The sequence below is a fragment of the Oncorhynchus clarkii genome, chromosome 9 (assembly GCF_045791955.1).
Source record: "Oncorhynchus clarkii lewisi isolate Uvic-CL-2024 chromosome 9, UVic_Ocla_1.0, whole genome shotgun sequence".
Taxonomy (NCBI): Eukaryota; Metazoa; Chordata; class Actinopteri; order Salmoniformes; family Salmonidae; genus Oncorhynchus; species Oncorhynchus clarkii.
In genome coordinates, this window is record NC_092155.1 from 81,434,171 (window position 1) to 81,460,834 (window position 26,664).

Genomic DNA, 26,664 nt, shown 5'->3' on the forward strand with positions numbered 1-26,664 from the left:
ACACACATACGCACTCCAGTCTATACTATAGATGCTGTATCCTTGTATTGCTACTGTTGTATAGTCTCAGAAATGGCTAATATATGGGTGTAATCTGATGTAAGCAAATTATTGATTTCATGAACCTTATTTCTAAGGCTACATGTATTAATATGGGCAATTTTCAGCCCTTTCCTGGGTAGCTGATCAGAGATAGACATAATAGGGAAAAGAGCAAACAAAGCAAGATAAAATATAATGTCCATTAATCTATGTGTGTATGTGTGTGTGTGTGTGTGTGTGTGTGAGTTTGTGTGTGTGTGCTGTGAGGGTTGAAGCTATGAACCTACAGGCTTGGCTCGCTCATCCCTTCCAGGCTTTTGGGAGGGTGGACGGACAATGCGCCTTTCATAGTGGATGTAAGCATTGTCCCCACGCGCTCTGGCAGCTTTCATGGCTGGGATAAGTTATTTCCTCTTCTGGGGCACAGTTTCAGGATAGTCCTCGATGAGGAAGATTTATGTTCCTCTCAAGGTCTTGGCTCTTTCCAGAACAGCTACCTTGTCCTTGAACCTCAGGAACTTGACCATTATTGGCCTGGGCCTGTCACCTGGGCCAGTAATGGGTTTTCCAGTCCTGTGGGCATGTTCCACTTCAATCTTCCTGTGGTCCATCTTCAGTTTCTCAGAGATCATTTCCCTTACTTTGTCCTCAGACTCCATTCAGGTCTCATGAGGATATTCTGCAATTCCGCTGTTCCACCTTGATTGTCCCTTGAGATAATCTGATTTCTCCGTCATTCTCATCATATATTCACATACAGAACTGATGTCCTATCTCACTGACTTACAGATTGCTGTCATCTTGCCGTTTTCCTGTTTAAACTCATTGAGCTGACGCTGGGAGAACTGCAAACTGTTCTTCATGTCCTGGACCTCTCTGGTCAGGTCGTCCATTATTTTATTAGTTGACTCCACCAGTAGTTGGACAAAAAACTTGAAGCTATTTTGTTGTTGTAACAACTTCTTGTTCAACTCTTTTTGTTTGTTAAAAAAAATCCTTCACCTGTGATAGTGAGAAACCCATGGCCCATACAATCAGGCAATGGTAAATGTCATGGGCATGGGTAGGGCTCGGGCTTATCTAATGTGTGTGTGTGTGTCTGTTACCTCCTCTGTAAAGGCATGCTTTCCTCCTCTTTCTTCCTCAGCATCTGTGGACAGAGAGAGCATGTGTGAGGACAGAGTGAGTGTGTGTCAGTGAGGACAGAGAGTGTGTGTGTGTGTGTGTGTCAGGACAGAGTGTGTGTGTTTTTGATGGTAAAGACTGTATGTAATGTATAACCTCCACTGATAAGAGTTGACATTAGAACAACACCATCTTTACGTTAACCACTACTTGTAACTACGTTACAAGGTGAGAACGCACTGTTAACTCTAACCACCACCATACAGGGTGTGTACCTAGTGTTAACTCTAACCACTACCATACAGGGTGTGTACCTAGTGTTGACTCTAACCCTAACCCCTACCTTACAGGGTGTGTACCTAGTGTTAACTCTAACCCTAACCCCTACCATACAGGGTGTGTACCTAGTGTTAACTCTAACTCTAACCACTACCATACAGGGTGTGTACCTAGTGTTAACTCTAACCCTAACCCCTACCATACAGGGTGTGTACCTAGTGTTAACTCTAACCCCTACCATACAGAGTGTGTACCTAGTGTTAACTCTAACCACTACCATACAGGGTGTGTACCTAGTGTTAACTCTAACCCCTACCATACAGGGTGTGTACCTAGTGTTAACTCTAACCTCTACCATACAGGGTGTGTATCTAGTGTTGACTCTAACCCTAACCCCTACCTTACAGGGTGTGTACCTAGTGTTAACTCTAACCCTAACCCCTACTATACAGGGTGTGTACCTAGTGTTAACTCTAACCCTAACCCCTACCATACAGGGTGTGTACAGGGTGTGTACCTAGTGTTAACTCTAACCCTAACCCCTACCATACAGGGTGTGTACCTAGTGTTAACTCTAACCCTAACCCCTACCATACAGGGTGTGTACCTAGTGTTAACTCTAACCCCTACCATACAGGGTGTGTACCTAGTGTTAACTCTAACCCCTACCATACAGGGTGTGTACCTAGTGTTAACTCTAACCCCTACCATACAGGGTGTGTACCTAGTGTTGACTCTAACCCTAACCACTACCATACACGGTGTGTATCTAGTGTTACTCTAACCACTACCATTTTTTTTTTTTTTACCTTTATTTAACTAGGCAAGTAAGACCCACACCTGTTGTATTCAGCGCACGTGACAAATAAACTTTTATTTGATTTGAGTCAGGTTTGTAGGTCGCTTTTTCAGATCTGCCCACACATTTTCTATAGGCTTGAGGTCAGAGCTTTGTGATGGCCACTCCAATACACTGACTTTGTTGTCCATTTTGCCACAACATTTTGCCACAACTTTGGAAGTATGCTTGTGGTCATTGTCTATTTGGAAGACCCATTTGTGACCAAGCTTTAACTTCCTGACTGATGTCTTGAGATGTTGCTTCAATATATCCACATAATTTTCCTCCCTCATGATCCCATCTGTTTTGTTACGTGCACCAGTCCCTCCTGCAGCAAAGCACCCCCACAACATGATGCTTCCACCTCCGTGCTTCACGGTTGGGATGGTGTTCTTCGGCTTGCAAGCCTCCCCCTTTTTCCTCCAAACATAACTATGGTCATTATGGCCAAACAGTTTTAGTTTTGTTTCATCAGACCAGAGGACATTTCTCCAAAAAGTACGATCTTCGTCCCCAAACCGTAGTCTGGCTTTTTAATGGCGGTTTTGGAGCAGTGGTTTCTTCCTTGCTGAGCGGCCTTTCAGGTTAGGTCGATATAGGACTCGTTTTACTGTGGATATAGATACTTTTGTACCTGTTTCCTCCAGCATCTTCACAAGGTCCTTTGCTGTTGTTCTGGGATTGATTTGCACTTTTCGCACCAAAGTACGTTCATCTCTATAAGACAGAAAAAGTCTCATTCCTGAGCGGTATTGTTTGTACAGATGAACGTGGTACCTTTAGGCATTTGGAAATTGCTCCCAAGGATGAACCAGACTTGTGGAGGTTTACAAATTTTTTTCTGAGGTCTTGGCTAATTTCTTTAGATTTTTCCATGATGTCAAGCACAGAGGCACTGAGTTTGAAGGTAGGCCTTGAAATATATCCACAGGTACACCTCCAATTGACTCAAATGATGTCCATTAGCCTATCAGAAGCTTCTAAAGCCATAACATAATTTTCTGGAATTTCCAAGCTGTTTAAAGGCACAGTCAACTTAGTGTATGTAAACGTCTGACCAACTGGAATTGTGATACAGTGAATTATATGTAAAATAATCTGTCTGTAAACAACTGTTGGAAAAATGACTTGTCATGCCCAAAGTAGATGTCCTAACAGACTTGCCAAAACTATAATTTGTTAACAAGAAATGTATGGATTGGTTGAAAACCAAGTGTTAATGACTCCAACCTAAGTGCATGTAAACTTACGACTTCAACTGTGTATACTAGGCGGTGTCAGAGGAAAGACCAAAATATTGGCAAAGACTCCAGTCACCCAAGTCATAGACTGTTCTCTCATCTACCGCATGGCAAGCGGTATTGGAGCGCAATGTCCATGACCAAAAGGCTACATAACAGCTTCTACACCCAAGCCATAAGACTACCTAACTATGAATCAAGTGGCTACCTGGACTATTTACCCCCCGTGCTTGCACTCCTGCTACACGTGGTTTATTATCCATGCCTAGTCAATTTACAAATTACCTCGACTAACCTGTACCTTCGCAGATTGACTTGGTACTGGTATCCCCTGTATATAGCCTCGTTATTGTTATGTCATTTTCTTTAGTTACTTTTTGAAAAAACTTTAACTTATTTAGTAAATATTTTCTTAACTCTATTTCTTGAACTGCATTGTTGGTTAAGGGCTTGTAAGTCAACATTTCATGGTAAGGTCTACTACACCTGTTGTATTTGGCGCATTTATTTATTTGATTTGATTTTAAAAACTCCCTCTAACTCTACTCTACAGTTCTAGACTGACTAAATCTACATTTCTAGACGGACTAACTCGACAGGTCTATTCTCCCTCTACCTCGACAGTTCCAAACTCCCTCTACCTCGACAGTTCTAAACTCCCTCGACAGTTCTAAACTCCCTCTACCTCGACAGTTCTAAACCCACTTGTCTAGTCTAAACTCCCTTGACAGTTCTAAGCTCCCTCGACAGGTCCAAACTCCATCGACAGGTCCAAACTCCCTCGACAAGTCCAAACTCCCTCTACCTCGACAGTTCCAAACTCCCTCGACAAGTCCAAACTCCCTCTACCTCGACAGTTCCAAACTCCCTCGACAAGTCCAAACTCCCTCTACCTCGACAGTTCCAAACTCCCTCTACCTCGACAGTTCCAAACTCCCTCTACCTCGACAGTTCCAAACTCCCTCTACCTCGACAGTTCCAAACTCCCTCTACCTCGACAGTTCCAAACTCCCTCTACCTCGACAGTTCCAAACTCCCTCTACCTCGACACTTCTAAACTCCCTCTACCTCGACAGTTCCAAACTCCCTCTACCTCGACAGTTCCAAACTCCCTCTACCTCGACAGTTCCAAACTCCCTCTACCTCGACAGTTCCAAACTCCCTCTACCTCGACAGTTCCAAACTCCCTCTACCTCGACAGTTCCAAACTCCCTCTACCTCGACAGTTCCAAACTCCCTCTACCTCGACAGTTCCAAACTCCCTCTACTTTGACAGTTCCAAACTCCCTCTACCTCGACAGGTCCAAACTCCCTCGACAAGTCCAAACTCCCTCTACCTCGACAGTTCCAAACTCCCTCTACCTCGTCAGTTCCAAACTCCCTCTACCTCGACAGTTCTAAACTCCCTCTACCTCGACAGTTCTAAACTCCCTCTACCTCGACAGTTCTAAACTCCCTTGACAGGTCTAAACTCCCTCGAGAGTTCTAAGCTCCCTCGACAGGTCCAAACTCCCTCGACAAGTCCAAACTCCCTCTACCTCGACAGTTCCAAACTCCCTCTACCTCGTCAGTTCCAAACTCCCTCTACCTCGACAGTTCTAAACTCCCTCTACCTCGACAGTTCTAAACTCCCTCTACCTCGACAGTTCTAAACTCCCTTGACAGGTCTAAACTCCCTCGAGAGTTCTAAGCTCCCTCGACAGGTCCCAACTCCCCAACAGGTCCAAACTCCCTCGACCTCGACAGTTCTAAAGTCCCTCGACCTCGACAGTTCTAAACTCTTTCTAACTCTACTCTACAGTTCTAGAATGATTAACTCGACAGTTCTAAACTCCCTCGACAGTTCTAAACTCCCTCGACAGTTCTAAACTCCCTCGACAGTTCTAAACTCCCTCTACCTTGACATTTCTAAACTCCCTTGTCAGGTCTAAACTCCCTCGACCTTGACAGTTCTAAACTCTTTCTAACTCTACTCTACAGTTCTAGAATGACTAACTCGACAGTTCTAAGCTCCCTCAACAGTTCTAAGCTCCCTCGACAGTTCTAAGCTCCCTCGACAGTTCTAAGCTCCCTCGACAGGTCCAAACTCCCTCTACCTCGACAGTTCCAAACTCCCTCTACATCGACAGTTCCAAACTCCCTCTACCTCGACAGTTCCAAACTCCCTCTACCTCGACAGTTCCAAACTCCCTCTACCTCGACAGTTCCAAACTCCCTCTACCTCGACAGTTCCAAACTCCCTCTACCTCGACAGTTCCAAACTCCCTCTACCTCGACAGTTCCAAACTCCCTCTACCTCGACAGTTCCAAACTCCCTCTACCTCGACAGTTCCAAACTCCCTCTACCTCGACAGTTCCAAACTCCCTCTACCTCGACAGTTCCAAACTCCCTCTACCTCGACAGTTCCAAACTCTCTCTACCTCGACAGTTCCAAACTCCCTCTACCTCGACAGTTCCAAACTCCCTCTACCTCGACAGTTCCAAACTCCCTCTACCTCGACAGTTCCAAACTCCCTCTACCTCGACAGTTCCAAACTCCCTCTACCTCGACAGTTCTAAACTCCCTCTACCTCGACAGTTCCAAACTCCCTCTACCTCGACAGTTCCAAACTCCCTCTACCTCGATAGTTCCAAACTCCCTCTACCTCGACAGTTCCAAACTCCCTCTACCTCGACAGTTCTAAACTCCCTCTACCTCGACAGTTCTAAACTCCCTCTACCTCGACAGTTCTAAACTCCCTCTACCTCGACAGTTCTAAACTCCCTCTACCTCGACAGTTCTAAACTCCCTCTACCTCGACAGTTCCAAACTCCCTCTACCTCGACAGTTCCAAACTCCCTCTACCTCGACAGTTCCAAACTCCCTCTACCTCGACAGTTCTAAACTCCCTCTTCCTCGACAGTTCTAAACTCCCTCTACCTCGACAGTTCTAAACTCCCTCTACCTCGACAGTTCTAAACTCCCTCTACCTCGACAGTTCTAAACTCCCTCTACCTCGACAGTTCTAAACTCCCTCTACCTCGACAGTTCTAAACTCCCTCTACCTCGACAGTTCCAAACTCCCTCTACCTCGACAGTTCCAAACTCCCTCTACCTCGACAGTTCCAAACTCCCTCTACCTCGACAGTTCCAAACTCCCTCTACCTCGACAGTTCTAAACTCCCTCTTCCTCGACAGTTCCAAACTCCCTCTACCTCGACAGTTCCAAACTCCCTCTACCTCGACAGTTCCAAACTCCCTCTACCTCGACAGTTCCAAACTCCCTCTACCTCGACAGTTCTAAACTCCCTCTACCTTGACAGTTCCAAACTCCCTCTACCTCGACAGTTCCAAACTCCCTCTACCTCGACAGTTCCAAACTCCCTCTACCTCGACAGTTCTAAACTCCCTCTACCTTGACAGTTCCAAACTCCCTCTACCTCGACAGTTCCAAACTCCCTCTACCTCGACAGTTCTAAACTCCCTCTTCCTCGACAGCTCTTCCTCGACAGCTCTTCCTCGACAGTTCCTCGACAGTTCTAAACTCTAACTCTACTCGTGTTACATCTGCCCCTGACACACCCTACTTCTCATCCTGTGTCTCCCTAACCTGCCGCCACTCCCCCGGTGCTCTCTTCCTCTCTGTGTGGGTGCTTTGGATTGTATGAGTGTAGATAGGTGTGCTGAGGCAGAGCAGATCCCCACCAGCTGCAACCTGTTCCAAAATCAAGATAGATCGCTACAAATACTCAGCCCTGCCACTTCCACGCTGCATAATCTCTGCTCAGTCAGTCTGTTTCAAGCCGTTTGTTCCTGCATAGAACTTGTTATCCTGGTGTGCCTGTTTTCGCTAGCCTGATGCTGCTTTTCCCTCCCCAACAGTTCCGCCCGCTCTGCCTCTGGTCCCTTTCCACAGTTCCTCGTCTTGTCAGTCCTGCTTCCGTGCCCTGGACCCCTGCTCTATGGCTTCCTTGGAATCCGCTCCAGACCTGCTTACCCTGCCCTTGCTCCCCTTGCCTCAGCCTCAGTCCCCGGTTGCCTGCTACCCGCCCGAGCCTCCCCTGCACCCCATCTTCCCACCGTTGTTCAATAAATACCTTAGTCACCTTCTCCTTTTCTCCTCGTCCGAGTCTGCACTTGGGTTTACCTGCTCCGCCCCGTATAACAACTCTACAGTTCTAAACCCCCACTAACTCTACTCTACAGTTATTAATTCACTCCAACTAAAGTTCTTAATTCAATCCAACTCTACAGTTCTTAATTCAATCCAACTCTACAGTTCTTAATTCACTTCAACTCTACAGTTCCTAATTCACTCCAACTCTACAGTTCTTAATTCACTCCAACTCTACAGTTCTTAATTCACTCCAACTCTACAGTTCTTAATTCACTCCAACTCTACAGTTCTTAATTCACTCCAACTCTACAGTTCTTAATTCACTCCAACTCTACAGTTCTTAATTCACTCCAACTCTACAGTTCTTAATTCACTCCAACTCTACAGTTCTTAATTCACTCCAACTCTACAGTTCTTAATTCACTCCAACTCTACAGTTCTTAATTCACTCCAACTCTAAACTCACTCCAACTCTACAGTTCTAAACTCACTCCAACTCTACAGTTCTTAATTCACTCTAACTCTACAGTTTACAGTCAAATTCTGACCAACAGTACAAAATACCAGTGTTTATAACCCTATTTTTAAACAACAGGTGTTTAGAGCATGTGTTAGTTACCCTGAAGGAGACGGTCCTAGAGCTCTGTCTGGCGAAGGCTGGTCTGGCTGTCTGCTCCAAACTAACAGAGGATCCATTCACACTGCCCTAAACAAACAAACAAACAAACACACACAAACACACACACACACACACACACACACACACACACACACACACACACACACACACACACACACACACACACACACACACACACACACACACACACACACACACACACACACACACACACACACACACACACACACACACACACACACACACAGGAAAGGTTAAACCATCAACACAGAGTATAAAGCTGTCTTTTAGAATACAGTGTAAAGTCTTATTGGTTTTAACACTAGAGGGTGCTCTTGCACAGTTACACAGACTGTATGTCTGTGAGTCGTGGCAAAAGTCCAATTGTGTTTTACCTCTGTGTGTCCGTAGTGGGTGGGGCTCTGAGCTCCTCTAGCGGGGGACAGCGGTGTTGTGGGAGAATGGGGGCTCATGGGACTTGTATGCCCACTGGGGGAGGGACTCTTATCAAAGGAGATGGACAGAGAACTAAAGGAAGGGATAACAGGAAGTTAGAAACCTAGAGGAAGTTCGAGAACTACTGGAAGAGATAGATGGAAGTTTGAGAACTACAGGAAGCAATAACAGGATGCTATAGTACCACAGGAAGAGATAACAGGAAGTTAGACAACTACAGGAAGAGGTTGGACAGACACTTGGCAGACTAATTTATCTAGGGGCCGTTTTCTTACCTGACAAACTTGAAGGGGGGTTTGGAGTCTGGGCCTAGGTCCTGGGAACCATTCTGCTGCTGTTACAACACATAATAGATAGACAGTTACCATGGGAACTATTCTGCTGCTGTTACAACACAACATATAGACAGTTACCATGGGAACCATTCTCCTGCTGTTACAACACACAGTTAGCTATGGATACTGTAGCTGTATTAAACAGCATTACCATACAGTGCAGTAGCACAACTTCTAAATCAAATGTAATTTGTCGGGACGCCAAAAACAACAGTTGTAGACCTTACCATGAAATGCTTACTTTACAAGCCCTTAACCAACAACGCAGTTCAAAAAAATATTTATTAAATAAACTAAAGTCCAAAATAAAAGAGCAACAATAAAATAACAATAACAAGGCTATATACAGGGGGTACCGGTACCAAGTGTGCGAGGGTAAGGTTTAGTCAAGGTAATATCAATTTGAGCCGGAACAGGATCCAGAACCTCTCAGATTTGAATTTGTTTCTTCCGGCACCTGTTTCCACTGTTTGCGTTGTAGACATTCTAATAAACGTGATCTGCGTTAAATCAAGTTGCCTGCTCCTTAGTTCTCCCGCCCTCCAGAAAGACCATCATGTAAAAGCACGGTGATCATTCTATGTAGTCATCCTATCCTGCCCTATCCTGCCACACTGATTCCAGACCTGCTCTCTTATTTGTACATAGATGTTATGGGGAGGGCCGGTGGGGTAAGTATCTGGTCTTGACACAGATCTTGGTCAGCTATTGAAGAGGTCCCAACTTAATCACGTCACATAGCCTAGGCTAGTCATCTCCTTACTGAATTTGAATTGTGGGAAAGAAAAGTCAGCAGAGGATGCCTGGTCGTTCTTTAGAAGCAATTTCCTCACCATCTTAAATAAGCATCCCCCATTCAAAAAATGTAGAACTAAGAACAGATATAGCCCTTGGTTCACCCCAGACCTGACTGCAGGTAGACTGTAAACTCTTCTTCCAGACTCACATTAAGCATCTACAATCCAAAATGAAATCTGGAATCGTCTTCCTATTTTGAAACAAAGCATCCTTCACTCATGCTGCCAAACATACCCTTGTAAAACTGACTATCCTACCAATCCTTGACTTCGGCGATGTCATTTACAAAATAGCCTCCAACACTTTACTCAGCAAACTGGATGTAGTCTATCACAGTGCCATCTGTTTTGTCACCAAAGCCCCATATACTACCCACCACTGCGACCTGTATGCTCTCGTTGGCTGGCCCTCGCTTCATATTCGTCGCCAAACCCACTGGCTCCAGGTCATCTATAAGTCTATGATAGGTAAAGCCCCGCCTTATCTCAGCTCACTGGTCACCATAGCAACACCCACCCGTAGCACGCGCTCCAATAGGTATATTTCACTGGTCACCCCCAAAGCCAACACTTCCTTTGGCCGCCTTTCTTTACATTTCTCTACTGCCAATGACTGGAATGAATTGCAAAAATCTCTGAAGCTAGAGTCTTATATCTCCCTCTCTAACTTTAAGCATCAGCTGTCAGAGTAGCTTACCGATCACTGTACCTGTACACAGCCAAACTGTAAATAGCACACCCAACTATGTCATCCCCATTAGAGGTCGACCGACTAATCGGAATGGCCGAATAATTAGGGCCGATTTCATTTTTTCATAACAATCGGAAATCGTTAATTTTGGATGCCGATTTTGCAGATGTTTTATTTTTTTTACACCTTTATTTAACCTTTATTTAACCTTTATTTAACCTTTATTTAACCTTTATTTAACCTTTATTTAACCTTTATTTAACGAGGCAAGTCAGTTAAGAACACATTCTTAGTTTCAATGACGGCCTAGGAACAGTGGGTTAACTGCCTTGTTCAGGGGCAGAACAACAGATTTTTACCTTGTCAGCTCAATGATTCAATTTTGAAACCTTACGGTTAACTAGTCCAACGCTCTAACCACCTGCCTCACGAGGAGCCAAGGTAAGTTTCTAGCTAGCATTAAACTTAATCATAATCACTAGTTATAACTACACATGGTTGATGATATTACTAGTTTATCTAGCGTGTCCTGCGTTGCATATAATCGATGCAGTGCGCATTCGCGAAAAAGGACTGCCGTTGATCCAACGTGTTCCTAACCATAAACATCAATGCCTTTCTTAAAATCAATAGACAGAAGTATATATTTTTAAACCTGCATATTTAGCTAAGATCAATCCAGGTTAGCAGGCAATATTAACCAGGTAAAACTGTGTCATTTCTCTTGCACTCATAGTCGGGGTATATGCAACAGTTTGGGCTGCCTGGCTCATTGCGAATTAATTGGCCAGATTTTTACGTAATTATGACATAACATTGAAGGTTGTGCAATGTAACAGGAATATTTAGACTGATGGATGCCACCCGTTAGATAAATTACGGAACAGTTCCGTATTTCACTGAAAGAATAAATGTTTTGTTTTCGAGATTATAGTTTCCAGATTTGACCATATTAAGACCTAAGGCTCGTATTTCTGTGTGTTATTCTGTTATAATTAATTCTATGATTTGATAGAGCAGTCTGACTGAGCGATGGTGGGCACCAGCAGGCTCATAAGAATTCATTCAAACAGCACTTTCGTGTGTTTTGCCAGCAGCTCTGCTGTTTATGAATTCAAGCCTATCAACTCCCGAGATTAGGCTGGTGTAACGATGTGATGTGAAATGGCTAGCTAGTTAGTGGGGTGCGCGCTAATAGCGTTTCAAATGTCACTCGCTCTGAGACTTGGAGTAGTTGATTCCCTTGCTCTGCATGGGTAACGCTGCTTCAAGGGTGGCTGTTGTCGATGTGTTCCTGGTTCGAGCCCAGGTAGGAGCGAGGAGAGGGACAGAAGCTATACTGTTACACTGGCAATACTAAAGTGCCTATAAGAACATCCAATAGTCAAAGGTATATTAAATACAAACGGTATAGAGAGAAATAGTCCTATAATTCCTATAATAACTACAACCTAAAACTTCTTACCTGGGAATATTGAAGACTCAATATTAAAAGGAACCACCAGCTTTCATATGTTCTCATGTTCTGAGCAAGGAACTTAAACGTTAGCTTTTTTACATGGCACATATTGCACTTTTACTTTCTTTTCCAACACTTTGTTTTTGCATTATTTAAACCAAATTGAACATGTTTCATTATTTTTTTGAGGCTAAATTGATTTTATTGATGTATTCTATTAAGTCAAAATAAGTGTTCCTTCAGTATTGTTGTAATTGTCATTATTTCAAATCATAATCGGTCGACCTCTAATCCCCATACTTATTCTCTTGCTCTTCTGCACCCCAGTATCTCTACTTGCACATCAACATCTGCACATATTTCACTCCAGTGTTAATGCTAAATTGTAATTATTTCGCCTCCATGGCCTATTTATTGCCTTACCTCCCTACTCGTCTACATTTGCACGCACTGTACATAGATTTTTCTATTGTGTTATTGACTGTACATCTGTTTATGTGTAACTGTGTTGTTGTTTTTGTCGCACTGTTTTGCATCATCTTGGCCAGGTCACAGTTGTAAATGAGAACTTGTTCTCAACTGACCTACCTGGTTAAATAAAGGTAATATTTCAAATACATTTAAAAAACATATAACCCCTGGCTTGTCATGCAGAATTCAAAGTTGGGCTGGACAACATGCAAAAAAGTAGTGAGCTTGGGTCTAGAAAAGACTGTAGGGATTAAACTAGCAAAAGAGTGGGTGGAATGTACAGTAAATTAACGTCCTACGCATCAGATGTATACAAAAACACCAACAACAAAGAGCCTGACAGGCGGACACACACGTCACAGTTACAAATAGTAGCTAGCTAGAAATTGAGCTAAAATGTATTTTTAAAGATTTCAAAGAAAATGAAAGTAGATAATGAATGTAGGATGTTCCAGCGAGAGTGGACATCGACATGTCTTTACTGAGGTATCAGGGAAAGCTGTGTGCTTAGTGTACAAAGAGAGCATCGCTGTCTTGAAAGACTACAACTTGTCCCGACACTTCCAGACGAAGCATGCAGAGAAATATAGTAATATGAATTCTGAGCAGAGGACAAGTGCATCGAAAGAATGCACAAAACTGCATTTAGCAAACAACGGAATTACGAGAGCTGGCTATGTACTGTCCCACAAAATTGCTAAACATAGCAAGCCATTCGTTGAGAGCGAATTCATTAAAGAATGTTGAATTGACTCTGCAGCAATATTTTGCCGCGACAAGAAACAGCTGTTTGAAAATGTTGCCTTGGCGTGTTGAGGACATCGCAGAGAATATGGAGCAACAGTTGAAAGACAAGGTAAAGGATTTCACCTATTTCTCCTTGGCCCTAGATGAGAGCAGTGATGCACGTAACACGGCTCAGTTGTTTATAATCTTACGAGGCATAACCCCAGACTTTGAAATTACAGAGGAGCTTGCTTCAGTGCAGTCACTGAAGAGCACAACCATAGGGAAATGTTTATTGGAGTAGGTTAATAAACGTGTGGCAAAGCTGGGACTGAAGTTTTGAAAAGTTATCCTGTGTGACCACTGTTGGGTGCCCAAACTTAACAGGAAAAAACGTTAACCTTTTGAAAAGGATACAAGATCAAGTAGCTGAGCTGAACCCAGATCAGACAATTATTTTCCTGCATTGCATTATTCATCAGGAGGTGCTCTGTTAATGTGTTCTGAAAATGAGCCATGTTGTGGATACAGTCACTAAAGTGGTAAACTTCATAAGAGCAAAATCTTTAAACCACAGGCAGTTTGTCTCACTGTTGGAAGAGACAGAGTCGGGTCATGCAGATCTCCCTTACCAAACAAACATGAGATGGCTGAGTTTGGGGAAGGTGCTTTAAAGGGTGTGGGACCTGAAGTCAGAGAATGAAAGGAAAATGAAAGGAAAATGTGGATTTCCCTCAACTGCAAGATAAAGAATGTTTGGCTGATTTTGCCTTCACTGTGGGCATTATGGCCCTCATGAATGAACTGAATTCCAAACTACAAGGAAAGGACATTTTTGCACATCAGATGTACAGCCTTGTCAAAGCCTTCAAGGGAAAATTACTACTCCTGACCTGTCAAGTAGAAGCCATCAATCTCACCCACCTTCCGACACTACTAGTCTGTTCTCTATCAGATGACCGTCCGACACTAGTCTGTTCCCTATCAGATGACAACAATCTCCCCCACCTTCCGACACTACTAGTCTGTTCCCTATCAGATGACAACAATCTCCCCCACCTTCCGACACTACTAGTCTGTTCCCTATCAGATGACAACAATCTCCCCCACCTTCCGACACTACTAGTCTGTTCCCTATCAGATGACCAGCGGGAGAAGTATACATCGCTGCTGTGTGCTTTGAATGGTGTGTTTTCTCATTGTTTTGAGGATTTCAAAGTGTTGGAAAATGACATGCTGATGGTTTCCTCTCCTTTCACCTTCAATGTGGATAACGCTCCCACTGACCTGCAACTTGAGCTTATCCATCTTCAGTCTGATGCAGTGATTGGAGAACTATTCAAAACAATGTCACTGAAGAGCTTCTATGCGTCTCTCGATGAACAAAGCTTTCCAAAGATTAGGAGTCATGCTCAGAAGATGTTTGTACTGTTTGGGTCAACCTATGTATGTGAACAGACATTTTCAGTGATGAAATATAACAAGTCAAGGCACAGATCATATCTTACTGACTCTCACCTCTCAGTAATCCTGCAAATAAAATAGTCAATGCCCATCAGAGACTTCACTTCTCACACTGATTGAGTAGTTTAAATGTGATATTGAGCTCTCTCTCCTTGTGTTTTTGTGCATTACCGTTAACAAGAGTTCTGTCCGTGGTGCTGAATGCGCAGTGTACTTTTACCTAGATCTTCATAATGAAAAGACTTACCAAAAGGAGAACTTGGATGTGGTTTATTTCTGTGCATGTTAAAAAACTAAAGTAAGCTGTATTCCAGGCCTGTTCTAGTTAGTAACTTACAGTAGCTGTATTCCAGGCCTGTTCTAGTTAGTAACTTACAGTAGCTGTATTCCAGGCCTGTTCTAGTTAGTAACTTACAGTAGCTGTATTCCAGGCCTGTTCTAGTTAGTAACTTACAGTAGCTGTATTCCAGGCCTGTTCTAGTTAGTAACTTACAGTAGCTGTATTCCAGGCCTGTTCTAGTTAGTAACTTACAGTAGCTGTATTCCAGGCCTGTTCTAGTTAGTAACTTACAGTAGCTGTATTCCAGGCCTGTTCTAGTTAGTAACTTACAGTAGCTGTATTCCGATAGAACAGCCGTTATGCAGGCATTATCAAGCAACACAATACAAACAAAGTAAAAGCTCTTTGAGGATAAGTTCATTTTGCTGAACAGAGGGTGAGGTTAAAGAAGAGAGCACTCTGAGTTCTCAGCCAACAGGATCGTATCAAATCAAACCACAGCCAGTTAGTCTGGCACAATGAGACCTCGCAGAGTTCTACCCTCTCAGGTGTGTGTGTGTGTGTGTACATGGGTCAATCTGTAGGCGTGTGCGAGGCTGAAAGTGTTCCCCAGGGGGTAAGGAGAAAGGTCCCGTCTGTTAATGGAGTAGATTATTAACAAATGGTAGGGGTTAGGGTTATAGTTAACACTAGGTACACACCCTGTATGGTAGGGGTTAGGGTTAGAGTTAACACTAGGTACACACCCTGTATGGTAGGGGTTAGAGTTAACACTAGGTACACACCCTGTATGGTAGGGGTTAGGGTTAACACTAGGTACACACCCTGTATAGTAGGGGTTAGGGTTAGAGTTAACACTAGGTACACACCATGTATGGTAGGGGTTAGGGTTAGAGTTAACACTAGGTACACACCCAGTATGGTAGGGGTTAGGGTTAACACTAGGTACACAACATGTATGGTAGGGGTTAGGGTTAGAGTCAACACTAGGTACACACCCTGTATGGTAGATGTTAGAGTCAACACTAGGTACACACCCTGTATGGTAGAGGTTAGAGTTAACACTAGGTACACACCCTGTATGGTAGGGGTTAGGGTTAGAGTTAACACTAGGTACACACCCTGTATGGTAGTGGTTAGAGTTAACACTAGGTACACACCCTGTATGGTAGAGGTTAGAGTTAACACTAGGTACACACCCTGTATGGTAGGGGTAAGGGTTAGAGTCAACACTAGGTACACACCCTGTATGGTAGATGTTAGAGTCAACACTAGGTACACACCCTGTATGGTAGAGGTTAGAGTTAACACTAGGTACACACCCTGTATGGTAGGGGTTAGGGTTAGAGTTAACACTAGGTACACACCCTGTATGGTAGTGGTTAGAGTTAACACTAGGTACACACCCTGTATGGTAGAGGTTAGAGTTAACACTAGGTACACACCCTGTATGGTAGTGGTTAGGGTTAGAGTTAACACTAGGTACACACCCTGTATGGTAGGGGTTAGGGTTAGAGTTAACACTAGGTACACACCCTGTATGGTAGGGGTTAGGGTTAGAGTTAAAACTAGGTACACACCCTGTATGGTGGGGGTTAGAGTTAACACTAGGTACACACCCTGTATGGTAGGGGTTAGGGTTAGAGTTAACACTAGGTACACACCCTGTATGGTAGGGGTTAGAGTTAGAGTCAACACTAGATACACACCCTGTATGGTAGGGGTTAGGGTTAGAGTCAACACTAGGTACACACCCTGTATGGTGGGGGTTAGAGTTAACACTAGTTACACACCCTGTATGGTAGGGGTTAGGGTTAGAGTTAACACTAGGTACACACCCTGTATGGTAGGGGTTAGGGTTAGAGTTAAAACTAGGTACACACCCTGTATGGTGGGGGTTAGAGTTAACACTAGTTACACACCCTGTATGGTAGGGGTTAGGGTTGACACTAGTTACACACCCTGTATGGTAGAGGTTAGGGTTAAAGTTAACACTAGGTACACACCCTGTATGGTAGGGGTTAGAGTTAACACTAGGTACACACCCTGTATGGTAGGGGTTAGGGTTAGAGTTAACACTAGGTACACACCCTGTATAGTAGGGGTTAGAGTTAACACTAGGTACACACCCTGTATGGTAGTGGTTAGAGTCAACACTAGGTACACACCCTGTATGGTAGAGGTTAGAGTTAACACTAGGTACACACCCTGTATGGTAGGGGTTAGGGTTAGAGTCAACACTAGGTACACACCCTGTATGGTAGGGGTTAGGGTTAGAGTCAACACTAGGTACACACCCTGTATGGTAGGGGTAAGAGTTAGAGTTAACACTAGGTACACACCCTGTATGGTAGGGGTTAGGGTTAGAGTTAACACTAGGTACACACCCTGTATGGTAGTGGTTAGGGTTAGAGTTAACACTAGGTACACACTCTGTATGGTAGGGGTTAGGGTTAGAGTTAACACTAGGTACAAACCCTGTATGGTAGGGGTTAGAGTCAACACTAGGTACACACCCTGTATGGTAGTGGTTAGAGTCAACACTAGGTACACACCCTGTAAGGTAGTGGTTAGAGTCAACACTAGGTACACACCCTGTATGGTAGGGGTTAGGGTTAACACTAGGTACACACCCTGTATGGTAGGGGTTAGGGTTAGAGTTAACACTAGGTACACACCCTGTATGGTAGGGGTTAGAGTTAACACTAGGTACACACCCTGTATGGTAGGGGTAAGGGTTAGAGTTAACACTAGGTACACACCCTGTATGGTAGGGGTTAGGGTTAGAGTTAACACTAGGTACACACCCTGTAAGGTAGGGGTTAGGGTTAGAGTCAACACTAGGTACACACCATGTATGGTAGTGGTTAGGGTTAGAGTCAACACTAGGTACACAACATGTATGGTAGGGGTAAGGGTTAGAGTTAACACTAGGTACACACCCTGTATGGTGGGGGTTAGAGTTAACACTAGTTACACACCCTGTATGGTAGGGGTTAGAGTTAACACTAGTTACACACCCTGTATGGTAGGGGTTAGAGTTAACACTAGTTACACACCCTGTATGGTAGGGGTTAGGGTAACACTAGTTACACACCCTGTATGTTAGGGGTTAGGGTTAAAGTTAACACTAGTTACACACCCTGTATGGTAAGGGTTAGGGTAACACTAGTTACACACCCTGTATGTTAGGGGTTAGGGTTAAAGTTAACACTAGGTACACACCCTGTATGGTAGGGGTTAGGGTTAGAGTTAAAACTAGGTACACACCCTGTATGGTAGGGGTTAGGGTTAGAGTTAACACTAGGTAAACACCCTGTATGGTAGGGATTAGGGTTAGAGTTAACACTAGGTACACACCCTGTATGGTAGGGGTTAGGGTTAGAGTTAACACTAGGTACACACCCTGTATGGTAGGGGTTAGAGTTAACACTAGGTACACACCCTGTATGGTAGGGGTAAGGGTTAGAGTTAACACTAGGTACACACCCTGTATGGTAGGGGTTAGGGTTAGAGTTAACACTAGGTACACACCCTGTATGGTAGGGGTAAGGGTTAGAGTTAACACTAGGTACACACCCTGTATGGTAGGGGTTAGGGTTAGAGTTAACACTAGGTACACACCCTGTAAGGTAGGGGTTAGGGTTAGAGTCAACACTAGGTACACACCCTGTATGGTAGAGGTTAGAGTCAACACTAGGTACACACCATGTATGGTAGGGGTAAGGGTTAGAGTTAACACTAGGTACACACCCTGTATGGTAGGGGTTAGAGTCAACACTAGGTACACACCCTGTATGGTAGAGGTTAGAGTTAACACTAGGTACACACCCTGTATGGTGGGGGTTAGAGTTAGAGTTAACATTAGGTACACACCCTGTATGGTAGGGGTTAGGGTTAGAGTTAAAATTAGGTACACACCCTGTATGGTAGGGGTTAGGGTTAGAGTTAACACTAGGTACACACCCTGTCTGGTAGGGGTTAGGGTTAGAGTTAACACTAGGTAAACACCCTGTATGGTAGGGGTTAGGGTTAGAGTTAACACTAGGTACACACCCTGTATAGTAGGGGTTAGAGTCAACACTAGGTACACACCCTGTATGGTAGAGGTTAGAGTTAACACTAGGTACACACCCTGTATGGTAGGGGTTAGGGTTAGAGTCAACACTAGGTACACACCCTGTATGGTAGGGGTTAGAGTTAACACTAGGTACACACCCTGTATGGTAGGGGTTAGGGTTAGAGTCAACACTAGGTACACACCCTGTATGGTAGGGGTTAGGGTTAGAGTCAACACTAGGTACACACCCTGTATGGTAGGGGTTAGAGTTAACACTAGGTACACACCCTGTATGGTAGGGGTTAGGGTTAGACTCAACACTAGGTACACACCCTGTATGGTGGCGGTTAGAGTCAACACTAGTTACACACCCTGTATGGTAGGGGTTAGAGTTAACACTAGGTACACACCCTGTATGGTAGGGGTTAGAGTTAACACTAGGTACACACCCTGTATGGTAGGGGTTAGGGTTAGAGTTAACACTAGGTACACACCCTGTATGGTAGGGGTTAGGGTTAGAGTTAACACTAGGTACACACCCTGTATGGTAGGCATTAGAGTTAACACTAGGTACACACCCTGTATGGTAGGGGTTAGAGTTAACACTAGGTACACACCCTGTATGGTAGGGGTTAGAGTTAACACTAGGTACACACCCTGTATGGTATGGGTTAAAGTCAACACTAGGTACACACCCTGTATGGTAGGGGTTAGGGTTAGAGTTAACACTAGGTACACACCCTGTATGGTAGGGGTTTGGGTTAGAGTTAACACTAGGTACACACCCTGTATGGTAGGGGTTAGGGTCAACACTAGGTACACACCCTGTATGGTAGGGGTTTGGGTTAGAGTTAACACTAGGTACACACCCTGTATGGTAGGGGTTAGAGTTAACACTAGGTACACACCCTGTATGGTAGGGGTTAGAGTTAACACTAGGTACACACCCTGTATGGTAGGGGTTAGAGTTAACACTAGGTACACACCCTGTATGGTAGGGGTTAGAGTTAACACTAGGTACACACCCTGTATGGTAGGGGTTAAAGTCAACACTAGGTACACACCCTGTATGGTAGGGGTTAGGGTTAGAGTCAACACTAGGTACACACCCTGTTTGGTAGGGGTTAGGGTTAGAGTTAACACTAGGTACACACCCTGTATGGTAGGGGTTAGGGTTAGAGTCAACACTAGGTATACACCCTGTATGGTAGGGTTTAGGGTTAGGGTCAACACTAGGTACACACCCTGTATGGTAGTGGTTAGAGTTAACACTAGGTACACACCCTGTATGGTAGGGGTTAGAGTCAACACTAGGTACACACCCTGTATGGTAGGGGTTAGGGTCAACACTAGGTACACACCCTGTATGGTAGGGGTTAGGGTCAACACTAGGTACACACCCTGTATGGTAGGGGTTAGAGTCAACACTAGGTACACACCCTGTATGGTAGGGGTTAGGGTCAACACTAGGTACACACCCTGTATGGTAGGGGTTAGAGTCAACACTAGGTACACACCCTGTATGGTAGGGGTTTGGGTTAGAGTTAACACTAGGTACACACCCTGTATGGTAGGGGTTAGGGTCAAAACTAGGTACACACCCTGTATGGTAGGGGTTAGAGTTAGAGTTAACACTAGGTACACACCCTGTATGGTAGGGGTTTGGGTTAGAGTTAACACTAGGTACACACCCTGTATGGTAGGGGTTAGGGTCAACACTAGGTACACACCCTGTATGGTAGGGGTTTGGGTTAGAGTTAACACTAGGTACACACCCTGTATGGTAGGGGTTAGAGTTAACACTAGGTACACACCCTGTATGGTAGGGGTTAGAGTTAACACTAGGTACACACCCTGTATGGTAGGGGTTAGAGTTAACACTAGGTACACACCCTGTATGGTAGGGGTTAGAGTTAACACTAGGTACACACCCTGTATGGTAGGGGTTAAAGTCAACACTAGGTACACACCCTGTATGGTAGGGGTTAGGGTTAGAGTCAACACTAGGTACACACCCTGTTTGGTAGGGGTTAGGGTTAGAGTTAACACTAGGTACACACCCTGTATGGTAGGGGTTAGGGTTAGGGTCAACACTAGGTACACACCCTGTATGGTAGTGGTTAGAGTTAACACTAGGTACACACCCTGTATGGTAGGGGTTAGAGTCAACACTAGGTACACACCCTGTATGGTAGGGGTTAGAGTTAACACTAGGTACACACCCTGTATGGTAGGGGTTAGGGTCAACACTAGGTACACACCCTGTATGGTAGGGGTTAGAGTCAACACTAGGTACACACCCTGTATGGTAGGGGTTAGGGTCAACACTAGGTACACACCCTGTATGGTAGGGGTTAGAGTCAACACTAGGTACACACCCTGTATGGTAGGGGTTTGGGTTAGAGTTAACACTAGGTACACACCCTGTATGGTAGGGGTTAGGGTCAACACTAGGTACACACCCTGTATGGTAGGGGTTAGAGTTAGAGTTAACACTAGGTACACACCCTGTATGGTAGGGGTTTGGGTTAGAGTTAACACTAGGTACCCACCCTGTATGGTAGGGGTTAGGGTCAACACTAGGTACACACCCTGTATGGTAGGGGTTAGGGTTAGAGTTAACACTAGGTACACACCCTGTATGGTAGGGGTTTGGGTTAGAGTTAACACTAGGTACACACCCTGTATGGTAGGGGTTAGGGTCAACACTAGGTACACACCCTGTATGGTAGGGGTTAGGGTCAACACTAGGTACACACCCTGTATGGTAGGGGTTAGGGTCAACACTAGGTACACACCCTGTATGGTAGGGGTTAGAGTCAACACTAGGTACACACCCTGTATGGTAGGGGTTAGAGTTAACACTAGGTACACACCCTGTATTGTAGGGGTTAGGGTTATGGTCAACACTAGGTACACACCCTGTATGGTAGGGGTTAGGGTCAACACTAGGTACACACCCTGTATGGTAGGGGTTTGGGTTAGAGTTAACACTAGGTACACACCCTGTATGGTAGGGGTTAGGGTCAACACTAGGTGCACACCCTGTATGGTAGGGGTTAGGGTCAACACTAGGTACACACCCTGTATGGTAGGGGTTAGAGTTAACACTAGGTACACACCCTGTATGGTAGGGGTTAGAGTTAACACTAGGTACACACCCTGTATGGTAGGGGTTAAAGTCAACACTAGGTACACACCCTGTATGGTAGGGGTTAGGGTTAGAGTCAACACTAGGTACACACCCTGTTTGGTAGGGGTTAGGGTTAGAGTTAACACTAGGTACACACCCTGTATGGTAGGGGTTAGGGTTAGGGTCAACACTAGGTACACACCCTGTATGGTAGGGGTTAGGGTTAGGGTCAACACTAGGTACACACCCTGTATGGTAGTGGTTAGAGTTAACACTAGGTACACACCCTGTATGGTAGGGGTTAGAGTCAACACTAGGTACACACCCTGTATGGTAGGGGTTAGAGTTAACACTAGGTACACACCCTGTATGGTAGGGGTTAGGGTCAACACTAGGTACACACCCTGTATGGTAGGGGTTAGAGTCAACACTAGGTACACACCCTGTATGGTAGGGGTTAGGGTCAACACTAGGTACACACCCTGTATGGTAGGGGTTAGAGTTAACACTAGGTATACACCCTGTATGGTAGGGGTTTGGGTTAGAGTTAACACTAGGTACACACCCTGTATGGTAGGGGTTTGGGTTAGAGTTAACACTAGGTACACACCCTGTATGGTAGGGGTTAGGGTCAACACTAGGTACACACCCTGTATGGTAGGGGTTTGGGTTAGAGTTAACACTAGGTACACACCCTGTATGGTAGGGGTTAGGGTCAACACTAGGTACACACCCTGTATGGTAGGGGTTAGGGTTAGAGTTAACACTAGGTACACACCCTGTCTGGTAGGGGTTTGGGTTAGAGTTAACACTAGGTACACACCCTGTATGGTAGGGGTTAGGGTCAACACTAGGTACACACCCTGTATGGTAGGGGTTAGAGGTACACTAGGTACACACTCTGTATGGTAGGGGTTAGGGTTAACACTAGGTACACACCCTGTATGGTAGGGGTTAGGGTTAGAGTTAACACTAGGTACACACCCTGTATGGTAGGGGTTTGGGTTAGAGTTAACACTAGGTACACATCCTGTATGGTAGGGGTTAGGGTCAACACTAGGTACACACCCTGTATGGTAGGGGTTAGGGTCAACACTAGGTACACACCCTGTATGGTAGGGGTTAGGGTTAACACTAGGTACACACCCTGTATGGTAGGGGTTAGGGTCAACACTAGGTACACACCCTGTATGGTAGGGGTTAGAGTTAACACTAGGTACACACCCTGTATGGTAGTGGTTAGAGTCAACACTAGGTTATACATTGCATACAGTACTAACACTGTCTTTACCATCACACACACACACACTCTCTGTCCTTACTCACACACACTCACACACTCTGTCCTTACTAACACACACAAACACACGTGCGCACGCACACACACAAACACAGTCTCTGTCCTTACTGACACACTCACTCATGCACACAAACACACACATCAAAATAGAGCCCTCCTTCCCTCTCACCTGTCTTTCTAAGGGGTTGGTAGGTGTAGGGGTTGAGGGTATGGGTGAAGATATGGATGAGGGTGGGGTTGAGGGTGAAGGTTGGATGGGGGTGTCTTTCGGAGGTGTTTGTCTCTCCCCTTCCTCCATATCACCCAATAGCTCCACTCTCCCCTCCTCCCCTCCCTCTCTCTCCTCCTCCCCTCCATCTCTCCCCTCCTCCTCTCCTTTCTGTCGTCTGAGAGTCTCTATGTGTCTGTTCCTCCTCCTCTCGTCTCGAACACTGAGCATCTCCTCAAAGTCCAGCTGGAGCATCTCCGCGCTGTAATACACACAAATAATGAATTGCTGTTCTCCCTAGTATCTCTACAGAGAAAAACGCACTTTGAAGTGTGTGTGTGTGCCTGTGTGTGAGCGTGTGATAACAGGTGTTTGACCTCTGACCTGGTGATGCTTGGAGCATTGTCTTTGGTGGGTTGGTTTCCGGGGGTGTGTCGGGGAGAAAGGTCGTTTCCAGGTGAAAGGTCGTTTCCAGGTGAAAGGTCATTGTCGGGGTCAGTGCTGCTATAGCTCCTCTCCTTCCTCCTCCTCTCCCTTTCCACTTCCTCTTCATCCTCCACTGTCCACTGGCGGGCAAGCCTACACAGACCCACACAGTTTAACACTAGTGACCTAGGCTACTACAGGGACTTTTGAGGTTCTCATTAGATTTAAATAAGGCTTTATAACCATAACATGCTTCATAAATCATCTGTATGAAGATGCAGTAGTATGAACAGCTGATGACAGGGTTAGGGACAACAACTCTCTTTGTAGGGTGCTCTCTGTGTGACATGCTGTCTGAGATGGTATTCTGTGTGACATGCTGTCTGAGATGGTACTCTGTGTGACATGCTGTCTGAGATGGTACTCTGTGTGACATGCTGTCTGAGATGGTACTCTGTGACATGCTGTCTAAGATGGTACTTGTAAGACCTAGAGACCTAGTTCTAATTCCTATCGACCCGATTGAGGCACACCTTATCAAGGATCTCAGCTTCATTTAACATTTCCCACATGTGCCTTTCTTTACCACTAATGTCCCTGACTAGACTGAACTAACCCAATGTTCTAATGAACAGCGACCACAGACAGAACAGGGACAGAAACGGGATAGGACCGACCGATAAGAGATTGGGAATTCTTCAAACTCCCGTCAACATCATATCAAACTCAGACTCGGGGCATCTCTTGACTCAAACTCAGACTCTCTACAATCAGGGGTTATTGTCAGAAGTTTTAACCGAGATCTTGGTAGTTGTGTTGATGTGGACGTGTGTTGTGCTTCCATGCTCAAAATCACATTCATCCATAAGAGTCTAAGCCGGGGTGGGGGGGAGGGGTCTAAAAAACAATATGGAATTGTTTTAAGAAGGTCATACCAAGGATAATTTTGCTATTTGATTTACAATTTTAAGACCCCTTGAAGTATTAAAGAAAAACAATTTGATGATTTGGCCTTACTACTATTAGCCCATACAAAACGCATTGAATAACAGATAGTCCTTACTACTATTAGCCCATACAAAACGCATTGAATAACAGATTCACTACATGGAACATCAGATAGCAAAACAATGGAAGGGAAGTTTGTTCTGAAGTGTCTGTCCTATATCTGAGAGATATAAGACATATCAAGACTATAATTGTTTTTATATGTCGAGTCACCATATATACTGTACGTCCACTCATTTTTTCAACTGCTACTGGGGGACCTTCAGACAAGTCTTGTGGGGCCTGTGGGCGTCTTAGAGCAAAACAACCATCATGTACAGTGTTCGTGAGAGTCTCACCTTTCCATAGAGGCTTTAGGTTTTAGGGTTATTAGTATGTATCCCAAACTGTTGGGACGCTACAGACAGAAGTTGGCAGATCGGCTATACCGACTTCAGACGAGTCCCACGAAGCCTATGAGGGTCAGACACTGCTCTAGCGCCGTCACCTTTCATCGCAGATGCAAAAGCACTACATGGGTGGATGCAGTGGATTGAGACGGATCTCATCCAGGTATCTTTAGCTTCGACTGACTTTAGGGGGTTAACAACAGCAACATCACAGGACCCACACAACATCCACCTCAATCCGATCCGTCATCTGATCAGCTTTCACTTTCCTTATCAATATCATGATCAACGACAGCAGTCACAAACCTCGGAAGACCATTCACTATTTACAAAAACAAAACAACATTCTGTTCTAACCATCTAAATCATCATTGATGTATGATTCACAGCGAAAACAGGTGTCTATTAGCGCGCAGCGCAGCTCTACTATAAATGAATTGTAGGCTATCGGTTATCGTTAAAATCCTGACAGAAAGTCACCACAAACTAAAGCCTCATGCCCACCAGACACATCAAACTCTTTGCGTTCTGGTGGAAGTCATTCATTGTCAATAGAGCAGTCCAACACGCTACATTGGGGGCGCCGCACTAGGCTGCGGTGCGTTCTGTGTACTGCATGCGTTCAATATTTTCAAGTTGTGCATTTCTTTACCAGGCGGTGATACACATTGACTCCAACTAGCTAGCTTTCAGCTAGTTACAAAGTAAAGCACATATATTTACAGTACGGAAAATGTGGGCTAGACAACCGGCAAAACAGCACGCATATACATCTGGTGAACATCAGGTGTAAACCAGCTCTTACCGGGACAGAGCCGACCAGTTCTTCCGGATGATGGACATGGCAGCTGGGGTCCCAGTCAAGTTGAGGCCGGCTGGGAGGAAATTTAGTCGGGTAAAGCGTCTGAGGCACTTCGCTGAGTGGCTGTCAGAGTCGAATCAGTCAGCGGAACAGAATTATAGTCCACCTTTACCCTGCTAGATCACATGACCTAACTAACTACCTGGGAGAGAGAGAGGGACAGAGGGAGAGAGGGTGGTAATGTTTTGGATCTTGTCCATATATAGTTATGAAGGCAGTTCACTTCTAATAGCTGTAGTTTGATTAACGAGGTCAGGTGAATATAGACAGGAACACCCAACAGAGAGATATAAGGGCATTCAGTTTGTCTAATGTACTTAATCTTTATACTTC

At 44.8% G+C, this 26,664-nt stretch overlaps 1 protein-coding gene across 1 annotated transcript in view; it reads right to left on the reverse strand.

The window, feature by feature from the left end:
* LOC139417639 (ladinin) overlaps positions 1-26,350 on the reverse strand; it is a 65,737-nt gene extending 39,387 nt beyond the window's left edge. The window contains exons 1-7 of the mRNA XM_071166846.1: positions 26,275-26,350; positions 24,031-24,225; positions 23,608-23,908; positions 8,998-9,056; positions 8,662-8,794; positions 8,246-8,332; positions 1,149-1,192 (exon numbers count right to left, since the gene is read on the reverse strand). Coding sequence (XP_071022947.1) covers positions 1,149-1,192; positions 8,246-8,332; positions 8,662-8,794; positions 8,998-9,056; positions 23,608-23,908; positions 24,031-24,225; positions 26,275-26,312 — 857 coding nt within the window. The 5' untranslated portion in view covers positions 26,313-26,350. The remainder of the gene's footprint in view (positions 1-1,148; positions 1,193-8,245; positions 8,333-8,661; positions 8,795-8,997; positions 9,057-23,607; positions 23,909-24,030; positions 24,226-26,274) is intronic.
* Between the last annotated feature and the right edge of the window lie 314 nt (positions 26,351-26,664).